The following is a 14,090-nucleotide window of genomic DNA, read 5'->3' on the forward strand; positions in this document are numbered from 1 at the left end:
GTGTTTCTCCATGTATATTAGGTATATAAAAATAATTTCGATCTTAAAAAAAAAAAAATAAAAAATAAAGAAAAACGAATTTGAAAATTAATAGTGATAACTTTCGCACTACGCTATTGGAAAACTTATTGGAAAGACATTATTGTGGCATTATATGGTCAGACATTTGATTTGTTCTTTGTCAATAAAATTCTTGTATTAAAAATCAAGCGGTTCTAAAGTTTTTATATTTTCTTCTTAAAGTTTAAGTATCCATTCGTACTCTATTCAATTCTACTCTATTCAATAATAATCGTCTTTCGAGACTCTTAGTGACGCTCAAATAAAATTTAATATTAAAAAAATTGTATTACGGTATTTAAAAAAGTTCATTGTGATATATTTAAACGCTGATCTAATTTCTTTCTCTCCCAATTGTTTCGTCCCGAGTTTTTAGAAATCAGCTTAAGGATTTGCCAATGGATTCCAACATTGTGGAAATCGAAATAGCTAAGAACGTGACATTGTTCCCGTAACTTCGTAGACGTCAGACGGTAAACTTAATTTTCTCTCAATCGTCATCGAGATTCTTACGTCCGAGAAAAAAAGATTTACTTCTTGGCCTTGTCATCCCTTCTCACTGATATTTTATTTTAACATATCGTCGACCAAACGTGTGCAGATTTTACGCTTATCTTTCTTTTATCACGGAAATAAAAGTTCTTTTATCACGGAAAAAAAAAGGAAATAAAAGTTCTCGATGTTGTACGATTTCTTTCTTTCTTTTTTTTCTTTTTTTTTCTTTTGACGCAGGGAAAACAAAAAAAAACAGAAAAAACGATATATCAGAAAACATAATCCAGCTTAATAATTCTCGAAGGTGAAACGAAATTAATATCGACACATGATCATTTATAAAATAATACTACAAAGTTTGCGATTAAAATTAAAATAATCGACCACATGTAATATCTCGTAATACTCAATCGTTTTTACTACGTCATATTACATACCACAAAATTCTATATGATACAATACAGTTTTTATTTTAATTAATAATTCTCGATATAAACATAGAGAGTAGTCAGTGTTAATTTTCGTAAAGTTCGTATAATTTAATTATATTTTTATTTAATCGATATCTTTCAGGTTGGACAATAATGATTTAATTTATCATGTGGAAAAAAACGATTAAATCTAAGTTAGAAAAAAGTTTCATTTACTTTCTCGATACAGGGCTCTTCAAAAGAGCGATACTTCTCTCGGGCAGTGCATTGTCTTCCTGGGCTGTAGTCGAGGATCCTGTCTTCTATGCGCTAAAGCTCGCTAGAGCGATAAATTGTACGATTCCCGAGGACCTACTCAAGGACAACGAGTTGATAGTCGATTGCCTCAGGGAAAGCAGCCTTGAGGAATTGATGCAGATCGACATACAACCGCCAACTTTTCTCAGCGCCTTTGGACCGAGCGTAGACGGTGTCGTTATCAAACCTGATTTCCAGAAGGACCTTTTGTCCTACCTTGGCCCAGAATTTCAAGGATTCGGGTACGCACATATATTATAGTACAACGAATCGATTTCATTAAATATCGTTCAAACGAATCTTCTTTCATATCGTACATGTATAATGATTTAATTTCAATGATTATCTGATAAATCTGATTATCGTATAAAAAATTTATCGTATAATTGTTTCTTCTTGTGGTTTTTCAAGATTTTTTTTTTCTTTTTTTATTAATCGCTCTCTATCTCATCTACGATAAAATTTGAACGCTCCGCTTCGTCATTGTTAAAATAAAAATTATTAAAAATGAAAAAAGAACATTGATTGTAATAAAAATTATTCAAACGCGAAACACATGAAGTAATATTCATTAATAGCTATCGCACTAAAATATTTCGCTACTTCAATATTATACTACATCGTTGAAATTTTCAATACCTACTCGTTTTTATGAGTGCTTGAAATAGAAAAAAAAATAAATAAATGTACACATATTTTTCAGGCCACTCCCGAAAAAAGCTGAACATGGAGCACCCATAACGAGCAACAATAAATACGACCTATTGTTTGGCGTCACGACCAGCGAGGCTCTTTGGAAATTCGCTGAGAAGGATGTGCATCAAGGATTCGAGGGTGAAAGGAGAGACAGGATCATCAGGACTTATGTCAGAAATGCTTACATCTATCATCTAACGGAGATATTTTATACGGTTAGAAACTTCTTTCTCTTTCTATATACTTTAACTTTTTTTTTATTGTTATCTTTTATATAGAACAAATAGAATTTCTTTAAAACTTCGAAATTGAAGATTCAATTTTATACAATCGCAATTGAAGTTGATGATGTCGATCCGCGTCCCCCGAATTACGAAATAAATAAATCTATCTTTCTATATTGTCTTTCTAAAATATAACTCTCAAAAATTCAACGTCGAAACCTCATCGAATATTTCTGTTTTTTTTCTTTTTTTTCAACGAAATTCGTTTATTCAATTTTAAGAAATCGAAAACGAAGAGAACGTCGCTACCGTTTTGTTGCTTCTAGTCAAGTTAATATAATAACTCGGGAATTTTTCAATAAAAAAGAAAATAAAAAAGAAAGAAAAAATTTAAAAAAAAGGAATCGAAAGGTCGTTGTTCCGCTGGATAATGCTTATTTTACAATTGCATTAACCTTTAATTACTTATCTCTTGTATCCTCTCCGGACGTTCTCTCTACTCGATAAAATGAAAATAACGGGATCGCCGGCGGGCGAAACGATAACCACCGCACAAAACGTCCACACAGGAAAGGCATCAGTATACGAATTGTAAAAATCGTCCAACCCCTCGTGTACTCTCCGCTGCGGCATCATAATTCACAAATTATTTTCGTATCACGAGCTACGGTACGTCTCTTGGTCGTAATAAATATTTAGATATCTATACGTTGTTCCGTTATCTGCGAACGTTCAATGATCGATCGATCTCGATGCAGATAAACCGAAAAATAATGCAAAAAAATATCTACACCCACGCAACCTCGAATGACAGATTTTATATCTTGACAGTTATATATTTTTGTTTTTTGTTTGTTTGTTTGTTTGCTTCTCCCTTTTCTTTTTTTTTTAACTTATCGTACAACACGTTCCGAAATTATAATCGTAACGTGGGTTAATTCGGTAATGACCTCAATAAATTTTTCTAAGATATTATCACTACTTTCTTTTTACAATTGAAAATATTTGCAAAACGAACAAAATGAATTTTTCTTACTGTTTAATTATTATTTAATTAAATAAGAACGAGTTAACAGTTCGATATATAACTATACGTATACGTATACATATGCTATAATTCGCATTACGTTGCTCTCTCGATGATTATTCGTTCATTCCGTAAATTGTCAATTTTTCTAGGTCGTCAACGAATATTCCGATTGGGAACGGACGGTACAGCATCCGGTGAATACAAAGGACGCCTGTGTCCAGGCACTGAGCGACGCGCAATTCGTAGCACCGCTCGTTCAAACTGGTGATCTTTTTACTCTGAGGCACACGAAAAAACCAAATAATCCTCACATCGCACCACCGCCCGAGATCGAGAAGGAACCAATGCCAAAAACGTTCTTTTACGTTTTCGATTATCAAATGAAGGACGGCGACTATCCACAGGTAGGTAACTATAAAATTTATTTTATCTTTTCTCTCTAGTTTTTTTTTTTTCCATTCAATTTCGTTTTCATTCAATTACGATCATCCATTCTTTCTCTCTCTCTTTTTTTTTTTTTTTGAAATATATCTAAATATCATGATTAATAGATTTTAAAACAACTGTTCGTAGCCTAACAATATTTATTTAGAGATAAAATTAAACGAATAAATGAAAAAATTGAGAACTTTTCTCTCATGAATCGTACACGGTGATAATTTTACGTGCGTCGATAGGTATACATCGAAGTTGTTCGCAATTCGAACGCAATTAACACGAACGAACTTTTATTTACCATGACGAAATTTTTTCAACAGTAGGGGTCGTCGAACAATAAAATATACACGCGTAGAGAAACGGAACGCGCAACTCGCGCCGTACACAATGATCGTTATTGTCTATCCACGGAACGTAATTCTGCAACGAAGTTTCCGGTTATCGCGGAATTTACAACGCTGAAGCTTTTCAATTAATTAAGCGATTTCTCGTAAAATGCGGCCTCGAGGGTAGTATCCCGTTATCGGAACATTTTTTCTATCGGCGCTATTTCAATTTCGTCATTGGAAACGATAAATTTAGTGCTGAGAGAAAAACGTATGATTTCGAGCTGCCCAGGACAAATGTTTTTTGTTTATCTTCTCTGCCTGTCTGTCTGTCTTTCTCTCTCTCTCTCTCTCTCTCTCTCTCTCTCTCTCTCTCTCTTCCTATTTTGAACTGTATAATATTAAACGTATTAAATACGAAACTGTCTAATTAAAAAATATCAAATTAATTCGTATTCTGTACTGTATTAAATCATTCACTCCGCATGACTGATTCAACAAAATGAAAAAAATCTATTTAAAGAGAAAAAAATGTTCTTTCCTTTCTTTTTCTTCTTCTGTTATTTTTTTTTTTTTTTTTATTCACTCTCTTTCTTTTTCTATTTTTTTTCTTCCCCTAGCAATTACACGTAACATCGTGAAATATTAAAAAAATTTACTTTAGTTGCGCTGCATGTACCAACGTCATCTCGGTAAGTTCGTACGATCGTTGAATAAAAAAATTAATGTAACAATGACAGAACGTATAAACTTGCAAAACGTTTATAAGAACCACAATACGTGTTACCAAAAGGAATTACTATGGAAGCGTTTCATAACGTCGGCATACACGTGGTTAGTACAAGTAGTACAACTCGCTCGCGTCTGCTACTCGCTGAACTAGTATAACGTTCTAACCATAGGTAGGTGATTCATGGACGCGCACGAGACAGAATCGCGTACATTCTACCGTGCGATAATATACGACGCGTGCATATTCGTAGTTACGCATTAGTTTCTCTCGTTGCCGAGAATATCCATGTATTTAGATACACACGCACTCTGTCTTTCTCTTTCTTTCTCTTTCTCTCTCTTTCTATCTATCTATGTATCTCTTTCTCTCTGACAGGAGAGAAAAATATACACAAACGGGTCCCCAGTTCTCTCTAACGAACAATAAGCAAAGTTTTTTTTTCTTTCCGAGCGATCTAAATAATCTGAAAATTGCAAAAGAAAAGAGAAATAAAGAAGAAAAAATAGAGCGTAGGTAAGACAGAAAGAGAAGTGTCTTTTCTTGGCCTTCTCTTTTTATCTTTCTTCGTTTCTTTCCTTCTTTCTTTTCTTCTTCCTTCTTTCATTTCCGAGAAAGAAAAAAATGTATAACCTGATCCGATATATTTCTCATTTCACTTCTTTTATTCATATTTTATAATATTTATTATACTTCTTACCATCACTTTACCCTTCATTTACAATATATCCTTTTTATCCCATCTGTTTACTCTTGTTTCCGCCATTTTACTTTACCTTACTAATAGAAATATTATTCAATCTTCGTGGTCTTTCCATTAATCTAATTTTACATCTTGCATCCACTTAAGTGTGTACTTTCTTTTTCCATCATTGGACTATCTCTCTTAGTAATACATTTTATAATTTTCTCTTTCTCTCTCTCTCTCTCTCTCTCTTTCTGTGTGTTCTTCTTGTGACCTACACTCGAGCCTCCATCATATTTCATTCGCAAGAGCGAGACTAGGATACAAATCGTAGACGAATTTCCACGTCAAAGGAATTCCAACGACGATGATACAAGTTTTCTAGATGCATCGTCGACGATGCGACGATATTATTCGTGGCAACTTCACCTGGCTCTTTTCTGTGTGACACCATCGAAGAGAATCGACCAAATTTCTAAATTCCATTAAAGTTTTTCCCTACTTCTACGTTAGACGAAAGACGAATGACGTTTCAATCCTTCTTCGCTCACACGTCACATTTCCTGTGGTTTCTTTAAATCTTATTCTTTTTCTCTCTCTCTTTTTTCTTTATTACTTCTCTTGCATAATCTTTTTATCAGATTTAAAATAATACGCAGTAAAACAAATCGCAAGTTTCGAAAAAAGAAAAAAGAGAACAGCAACTTAATTCTCTCATGTTTTCTCTCTTATATGTCAGATATTCGAACATAAAGCTAGACATATTTCATATATCGATAGAACATCGTTATCTTTCTCTACTCTATCTTCAAGAATCGTAAAATCGAAGGGAAAACCATTACTGCGTATCGTAAACGTGATAAACGTCATATCATCGCAGGTTAACGCAAAGATTTTTTTTAGAGAAACAAAATCTTAAGGAAGTAATTTGATATCGTGAAAAAAAAAAAAGAAAAAAGAAAGAATCTCACGTTTCGCGATCGTAATGTAACGCGAACGCTTTGTGCATTATTTAAAAATAAAAATTAGATTCCGCAATAGTATTTCGGTACATAAATTATTCCTTTCACGTTTTCACTGTGAGAAAATCTCAATATGGCCTTTCTTTATGACTACCGCAGGCATTCTCGAGCAGCTTCCACCCGCTGATTTTCTTTACGGAGCTAATTAAGGACGAGTACGGCTTAATGAGCGCGGAAAAAGATCCACCTTGTAAAAATAAAAACGCGTTGCGTCTCGCGAATAAAATAGAACGAACCTCTTCTCCGCCATCATGAAAAATGAAAGTGAAGAACCTCTTTTTCTTCCTTCTTTTTCTATCCTCTTCTTCTTTATTCTGCTATACACGCTATCTTATTTAACGATAATTCCTTCTCTCACTTTAGCAATGATGTTATGTTCGTCGAATGCTTTATGTATGTGTATATATATATATATATATATATATATATATATATATATATCTTTTTCTTTCGATTTTTCTCCGAAGGTAATATCCGTTGAAAAGAAAAACGATGTCTATGCTCGAAATAATTAGGACTTAATACTATATTTATCTATTAAAAAAAATATATATCATTCATTCTATTCTTTTATCAAACCGTGAAATTTTAAAGATTTTGATCCGTTCTTTTTACCCTTTTTAGGGGACCTGGTATACTTATAAATTATAGATAAATTATATGTATATGTGTATATATATATATATATATATATATATATATATATGTCTGTGTGTCATATGTTTGATTACATATGTTACTTACCACAAAACCATAACAATTCATCTAACTCAAAAACATTGAAATTAATTCCAAAATCCATTAACGAATTTGTTGAATAATTAATATCTCTGCAAATATAATAGATTATAAATATCGTAGTAATTACGTCTTCTAACGCAATACATGCCCTACAACTAAACGTTAATTCAAATCCCATTAACACCTGTTGAGAACCAATCGAGTCGTCCTATCGAAGAAATAAATCTTTCAATCTACGACATTATTTTACCGTTTATCTTTCTATATCTATATACATACATACATGTACATATATATACATATATACCTATCTATCGTTCTATCTATCATATCTATCTATCCATAGACGAATACACGTATGTAGGTTCGCGACGAGAAAATAATTGGGCGATAGGAGAACAATGGCCGCTGCTCTCCTAAGCTTCCCAAAGCCGTCACCCCGCTTCTCTTCCTCTCCCACTCAGCAACCCGGCTCACCCTACTCTACCCCATCGCCTGCACTCCGAATCCTCCCCTAACTCACTCCCTTCCATCCGTTTGCTACTGCCCGGGCAATCCGAGCATTGTTCCTCGGGGTCGGTCGTCAGGATAGATCCACCGGCGTTTCCGCTTACGAAGAATCGGAATGATTTCGCGGCTGCACCGGCTGGACGAAAAATCTGAAATGGCGGGTCAGGAAAGCGCAAACCGGCTATTTCCATTTCAATTTAAATCCACTATCGTCCCTGGACCGTCTCCGTTACTTCGTGCATACCCCGTATGAAAGCTCGACCAGCGTGAATGGACCGAGATGTGTGATCTACCCTATATAACGACGGAGTTATATGTGCCCGATGTCTTTTTAATCGAGACACACCTTGTACATAAACTTTATTTCATTTATTATTCTTTTTTGTAATTATTACTGTTATGACTTCTAGCAAATTTAATTAGGTATAGGATTAATCGGATGAAGAATTTTTACTCTAGTACGTTCGATATAATTTACGTATTTCTCGTGATAACGTCTGTCGATTCGTGAAAAATGTAAATAATATAAAAATATTATATAAAAAAGAGAAAAATAGAAGAAAAAAATTATTACTTTTGATATCGTTAAAGAACATTGAATTATTGATAGACGAAAAGCTTTTTGTTTAAAACATTTGTAATAAACATTTGTTTTACCTTTTTTATCGGTCGTGTTAAGTGGACTCAAAGAATTTAATATACGATTAAAATGGATTAACATATATATTACAAAATAACGCTTTTGTATAGAAAGGGAGTTGACAGTTCAGAGAGCCAATATGCACCTACCTATATGGTATATCACAAATCATGTAACTACATTAAACACTGTAATATCCCTTTAAACACTGCAAGCACTGATACACATTCGTGTATAGTGGAATTACAGAATTACGATGCAGGGATCGAGAATAACGTCAATAAGATATTCATGGGAATATCGAGTAATTACCTCGTCATACCATGACCTGTGTTTTCACATTAATCGAAGCCTATGTTGATAATCGATATCGTTGTCGCTTTCATTGCTTATAAACGTATCATTTATTAATTTCTATCCAAAATCCATTTATTTCTCTTTAAAACGCAAACCGTACGAATTAGAACAAGAAAAAAAAATACAAAAAGTATATATTATATATAAAGTGAATATATATAAAAATTTACACATAAATTTTATACGTTCTATAATATATAAAATCGTTCTTAAATATCGGCCAATGTTGTTAGAATTAAAGAAAAAAAAAAAGAAGAAAGAAGAAACATTAAGAAAATATAATTAAAAAAGGAAAGAAAGTTTGTTGAGGAAAAAAGAAGAAAATTGTAATCGTCGAAAGAAACGATCGATAGAAAAAAAAAAATAAAGAAAATGAAAAGGAAAAGAAAGAAGGTCTTCATAAGAGAAAAATCTCTCGAAAACACAGAGAAAATCTTGTTTATCGACGTGACACCGCATTAACGACGAGAGAAAGCGTTCAACTGGAAAGGGACGTTAAAATAATAGCAAATAAAATAGTGTGGTAGCGTAGCTCGGTTTGGTCTTCGGCAATTCGACCTGCTAGTAATTTTCTAAGATTTTCAGGGACAATCTTCGACCATGAAAAAAAGAGATAAAGAATCGTAGTAAGAAAGAAAGAAAAAAAGAAAGAAAGAAAGAGAAAAGAAAATGTTTGATGACACACAACACAAACGATTTTTCTTTTTTCTTCTACTTTTTCTTTTTCTACTTCTGCTACTTCTACTACCTTTTCCTCCTCCTCTTCATCTTCTTCTTCTTCTTCTACTTCTTCTTCTTCTTCTTCGTCTTCTTCTTCGTCTTCTTCTTTATCAGCATCTTCAGCAGTATTTCAGTTCTCGTACTTCGAGAGAAACATCTTTCCCCCATCTGTTCGAACAACCAAAGAGTAAATTACCCGTATCAAAGCGAGTTCGAAGGATCAGCTTTCAACGCTTCGATGGTCGTTACTTGGTTCGTCAGGATCTTGCTAAAGGTGCTAGGTGTTACAATCCGATTAACGAAAATACAATTTTAACCGAAGAAATGACCGCAAGAGAATAAGATAAAACTAAAATAATGGAACGATTAATTTTCTCCTACGTGCCACAATATATTTCACACTTTATCGGAATGTCTATTTTAATTTCTATATGTCCTCCTAAATACATATAAAAATTATATAAATATATACAGATGCATATATAAAATATAAGACTATTTAAATCCATATCTAAAGAGAAAAATTAATAATTATTTCATTCGATTGCGTAAAAGAGGCTGTGGAATAATTCACTTCGAGTTTAATTATAATATAACGTAGTAAACGTATACTTAAAAAAAAATCTGCTTTATAAATCGATCGAATATACGTATATTCGTGTATAATATAAAAGTATAATGTATATAATAATAATAATAACAATAGCATATGTAATTTTATATATCTATAAATATATCTATATAATATAAATACTATATAAACATGTACACGCACGTATTAGATTGATTTATGAAATATAAATTAATATATATATATATATAATATACATACATATAAGATGAAATAGACGTCGAGAGGAAGCACAAACTTTTAATTAACTGCTAATATCAAAAATTATATACGTAGATAGATATTTAATAAAATCGAAACGTTCAAGAGCCTCGTTCGTACGACCGTCACACTCGCGTGCTTACTTTCAACTATCGTCCTTCGTCCTCTAACGCTGATCTCGAACGTTTTTATTTGTCTGCCTCGTTCATACCTCTCCCTTTGTCTTTTTTCTCTCTTTTTCTTACTCCATTATTTGTTTACCTTGGCACGAAAACATACACATATACGTATACCTACGTATATCAATAGTTCTTTTGTTAAATCAACATTTATAACGTCGTATAAAGGTCACTCCGATTTACAAGTCCGTATATTTCTACGTAATATTAATTTATTTGTCTCTCTCTCTTTCTCTCTCTCTCTCTCTCTCTCTCTCTCTCATACATACATATGAACGCTTTGCGAATATTACAATAAAAGTGAATTTTCCCTTGCGTTAATATTTCCTCACCGATATTAACATTACGAAATATTCGAGCAAATACACAGTAACATTAACAAATACAACAATCATTTTGTTACGAATTAAAATGTTAGAAAAATTTTCTCCTCGTCGGTAAAAGAAAGAAAAAGAAAGGTAGAGAGTGAAAAAAAAGTAATAATAAAAAGCAAGAGAAAGAGAAAAAGCCATAAGGAAACTTTGCATTTTTCATAACAAAATTTTCTTCTCGCGTATTAAAATCTCACACTATCACAACCACTAGTACTACTACTACTACACTACTACTACTATTACTACTACTACTACTACTATTATACTACTACCATTCCACCACCACCATCATCATCGACGTCAACGGGATAAAAGGTTTTGACTCGCGTACATTAAAAGTTATAAAGAACTCAGCCCGTTCGGCACGAACAGCACGCGCCCATCGTCTTTGAAACTACTTCCGGAAACGAAGAACCTTTAAAAGAACCTTGGAGAACAGGCGAGGCGAGAAAAAGAACGTCCAAGATAAAAAGAGAAGAAAGAAAGTTTCATTGCAAACTCTCCCATCAAAAAGCATATCTACGAGTTAATAGAAAGAAAAAAAAATAACAAACAAACAAACAAATAAAGAAAGGAGAAAAAAGGAACGAAAACAAAGTAAAACCTATCGATTGGGAGTAAATTAAAAATTGTTATTAAATAAATTTTTCATTAAAATATTCGATACTCGGGAATTAATTCTTTCGGATGTATCTACTATTTTCAATAATATATACGCTTTCAATTGCGTCATTCCAATCACGTTAATTTTTGAATCACTGAAAGCTCTCAAATGAGAATCGTATGATTATAATTAGAAACGATCGTATAGTTTACATTACGGAGTCCGATAAAAGCTATTTCAACGATCGAAATTACGATGCAAATTCGAATAAAACGATTCGTTTATATCACTGATATTCACCCAAAAAGTTCGACAATTATTTCCGGATAACTGTCTATTCAGTCGCATTCCACAAATCCACTGGTTTTCACCGCAAACTCGCATCTCAGCTTAACGGAAATGCGAACATTACGAGAAACTCCAAAATTAATAAACGATCGATCTCCCTGATCGATTCTGGTGGTCTATATACATCCCAAAGATTTCACCGACTAACCCAACGGAATTATCCTTCAATAATTAATACGTCTTTAGACGGAGTAAGCCTCAAAGAGTATACACGTACAATTTTAATCGGCGAGTACTTTATCCGAAAAGCCAAAACATGAATTATTTGTTAAAATTTCGATTCTAGTTGTATATACCAATATATGCTTCTAATCAAAATGTTTTAATTATTCGTACAAAAATATATATTTTTTTTTAATTAAACAAATTTCTAATTCACGTATCTAATACATTTTATCTATTAATTTTTCTCAAGTATGTTTCTTTTCTTTTTTTTTTTTTCTTTTCTAATAGTAATCGATATTCTTTATCTAATAGTAATCTATACAATGCATCCTTAAATGTATACGCCTAAAATTATATAAATTAATAATAACAATAAAATATATCAAAGTAAATAAAAATAAACAATTCTATTAAGATTATGCACACTCTTAATATTTGATAAAACGATCCATGCTATCTACCAACGGTGAATAAAATCGTAGTCGTTGCTTGATGAGAATAGAAGCCTTAGGCTACATCCTCATCTATCGCTTTCGTATCCTTTTGTCTCTCTGCCGTTTTCATCCTTGTCGTCCTTTCAGAGGACTTTAAACTTGTCGTCGGTACAAAGACGACGAGTAAAGCGGCTCGAGGCACCTCCCAATTCTTCCATAGATTCCCACTGTTAACGGTACATTTCTTGCTCGTCTACGAACTTGGTCTATTAACTTCATGGGCCACGAAGATATTCTCCGAAACCGCTAAATGTGCATCCGCAATGAGAAACAGGCCATCAACCATAGCTCCGAAGTCTTTATAATCAAGTACTAGAGTTTCAATTAAAATTTCAACTTCCAACTTACTAAGACAGTAATCATTCTTTATCAAATTGAAAGGATCAAAAGGACGGCACGAGTTCGATCGATTTTTCTGATTCCTTTGTTTCTTTTTTAATAACATTTTTGATCGCTCTTTGATTTATATCATATCGATGAATTATATCGTATTATATTAAATATTGAAAAGGTTTTTAAACAGAACGATAATTTTTGAAGACTTTTAAATGAATCTCAAAACAAGTTGATCTATAGCTATACATATATGTGTATACATACGATACTTTTTATTTCTAGAGAAAATTACATATCGTTTTAATCGTACGTTCTTTATATTAAAAACGAAATCATTAATTTAGTGTCAGATACATATAAGATAAAAAAGAATCGTTTTTTTAAATCACCGCTTATAATAAGTAACGAGTGCACGGTCTTTACAATGCAAATAAAAGAGAGTAATTAATTTTCTTCATATTGGTTGAACGCAGAATCCTTGTTTAGTCGAATACTAGAAAGATTGTGAATTGTGTGAGCGTAACATTTGGTATCGCACCGATTTGTTTCAACTCTCACACTGTTCTACGACTTTCCTCGAGTTCTTAACGTTCTCTAGGTCGCATGAAATCGATAAAGAAGAACGAGACTGTAGCGTTGATTAATAGATCGATTAACCTTTAACGGGAAAGTGAAGTCGAGAGATAGTGTCGAGAAATAAAGCGAATAGTACGATACCTAAAACAATCAATAACTGACGGTCAGTAATCGTAAGCAATCAAGGACTAATATCCTTTTCTAAATTAACCTGTTAACCATAGTTGGTGATTTTCCATCAGCTACGGTGCAGACCTATATAAAATTTATTTCGATTAAAAATTAAATTCTATGGATCGCGAAAAAAATTCTATAGAAATTTTCCTAATAGAGATTGAGAGAAAAACAAATGATTTGTTTATCGTGATGAAATAATAAACAAATATATATATATATTACAATGTAATTTACAGTAAATTAATAAATAAATTAATAAATAAATGATACGACATTTCTTTTTTTTTTTAAATGAAATCTTCTTTCCATAATTAAATTCGCGTGAATTAGAGAGTCGGATATAGAGAGATGCATATAAATAAATAGAGAAACAGAAAGTTAGAAATAGAGAAAGAGGGAGAAAGAGAGAGGGAGAGAGAGAAAGAGATAGAAAGGGGCCAAGGAAAGGGAGATGAAATAAGAGAAATCGCGGAGAGCAGGAATAGGACATAGAAACCAAATCCAAAACGCGAACTTGCAAGGGCAGTGTACGTGTCGCGTATCCATCACTGTCTAACCGTAGAGAAGGTTCATCGAAGTTGTTTCGCCAACTGGATTTCGTCA

At 32.7% G+C, this 14,090-nt stretch overlaps 1 protein-coding gene across 7 annotated transcripts in view; it reads left to right on the top strand.

Moving 5' to 3' along the window:
* LOC127065600 (neuroligin-4, X-linked-like) overlaps nt 1-14,090 on the top strand; it is a 219,171-nt gene that overhangs the window by 167,496 nt on the left and 37,585 nt on the right. For all 7 annotated transcript variants that reach the window (XM_050998161.1, XM_050998158.1, XM_050998162.1 and 4 more), the window contains 3 exons: nt 1,216-1,525; nt 1,987-2,194; nt 3,383-3,637. In XM_050998161.1, the coding sequence (XP_050854118.1) occupies nt 1,216-1,525; nt 1,987-2,194; nt 3,383-3,637 (773 nt within the window). The remainder of the gene's footprint in view (nt 1-1,215; nt 1,526-1,986; nt 2,195-3,382; nt 3,638-14,090) is intronic.

The sequence above is a fragment of the Vespula vulgaris genome, chromosome 8 (genome assembly GCF_905475345.1).
Source record: "Vespula vulgaris chromosome 8, iyVesVulg1.1, whole genome shotgun sequence".
Lineage (NCBI taxonomy): Eukaryota > Metazoa > Arthropoda > Insecta > Hymenoptera > Vespidae > Vespula > Vespula vulgaris.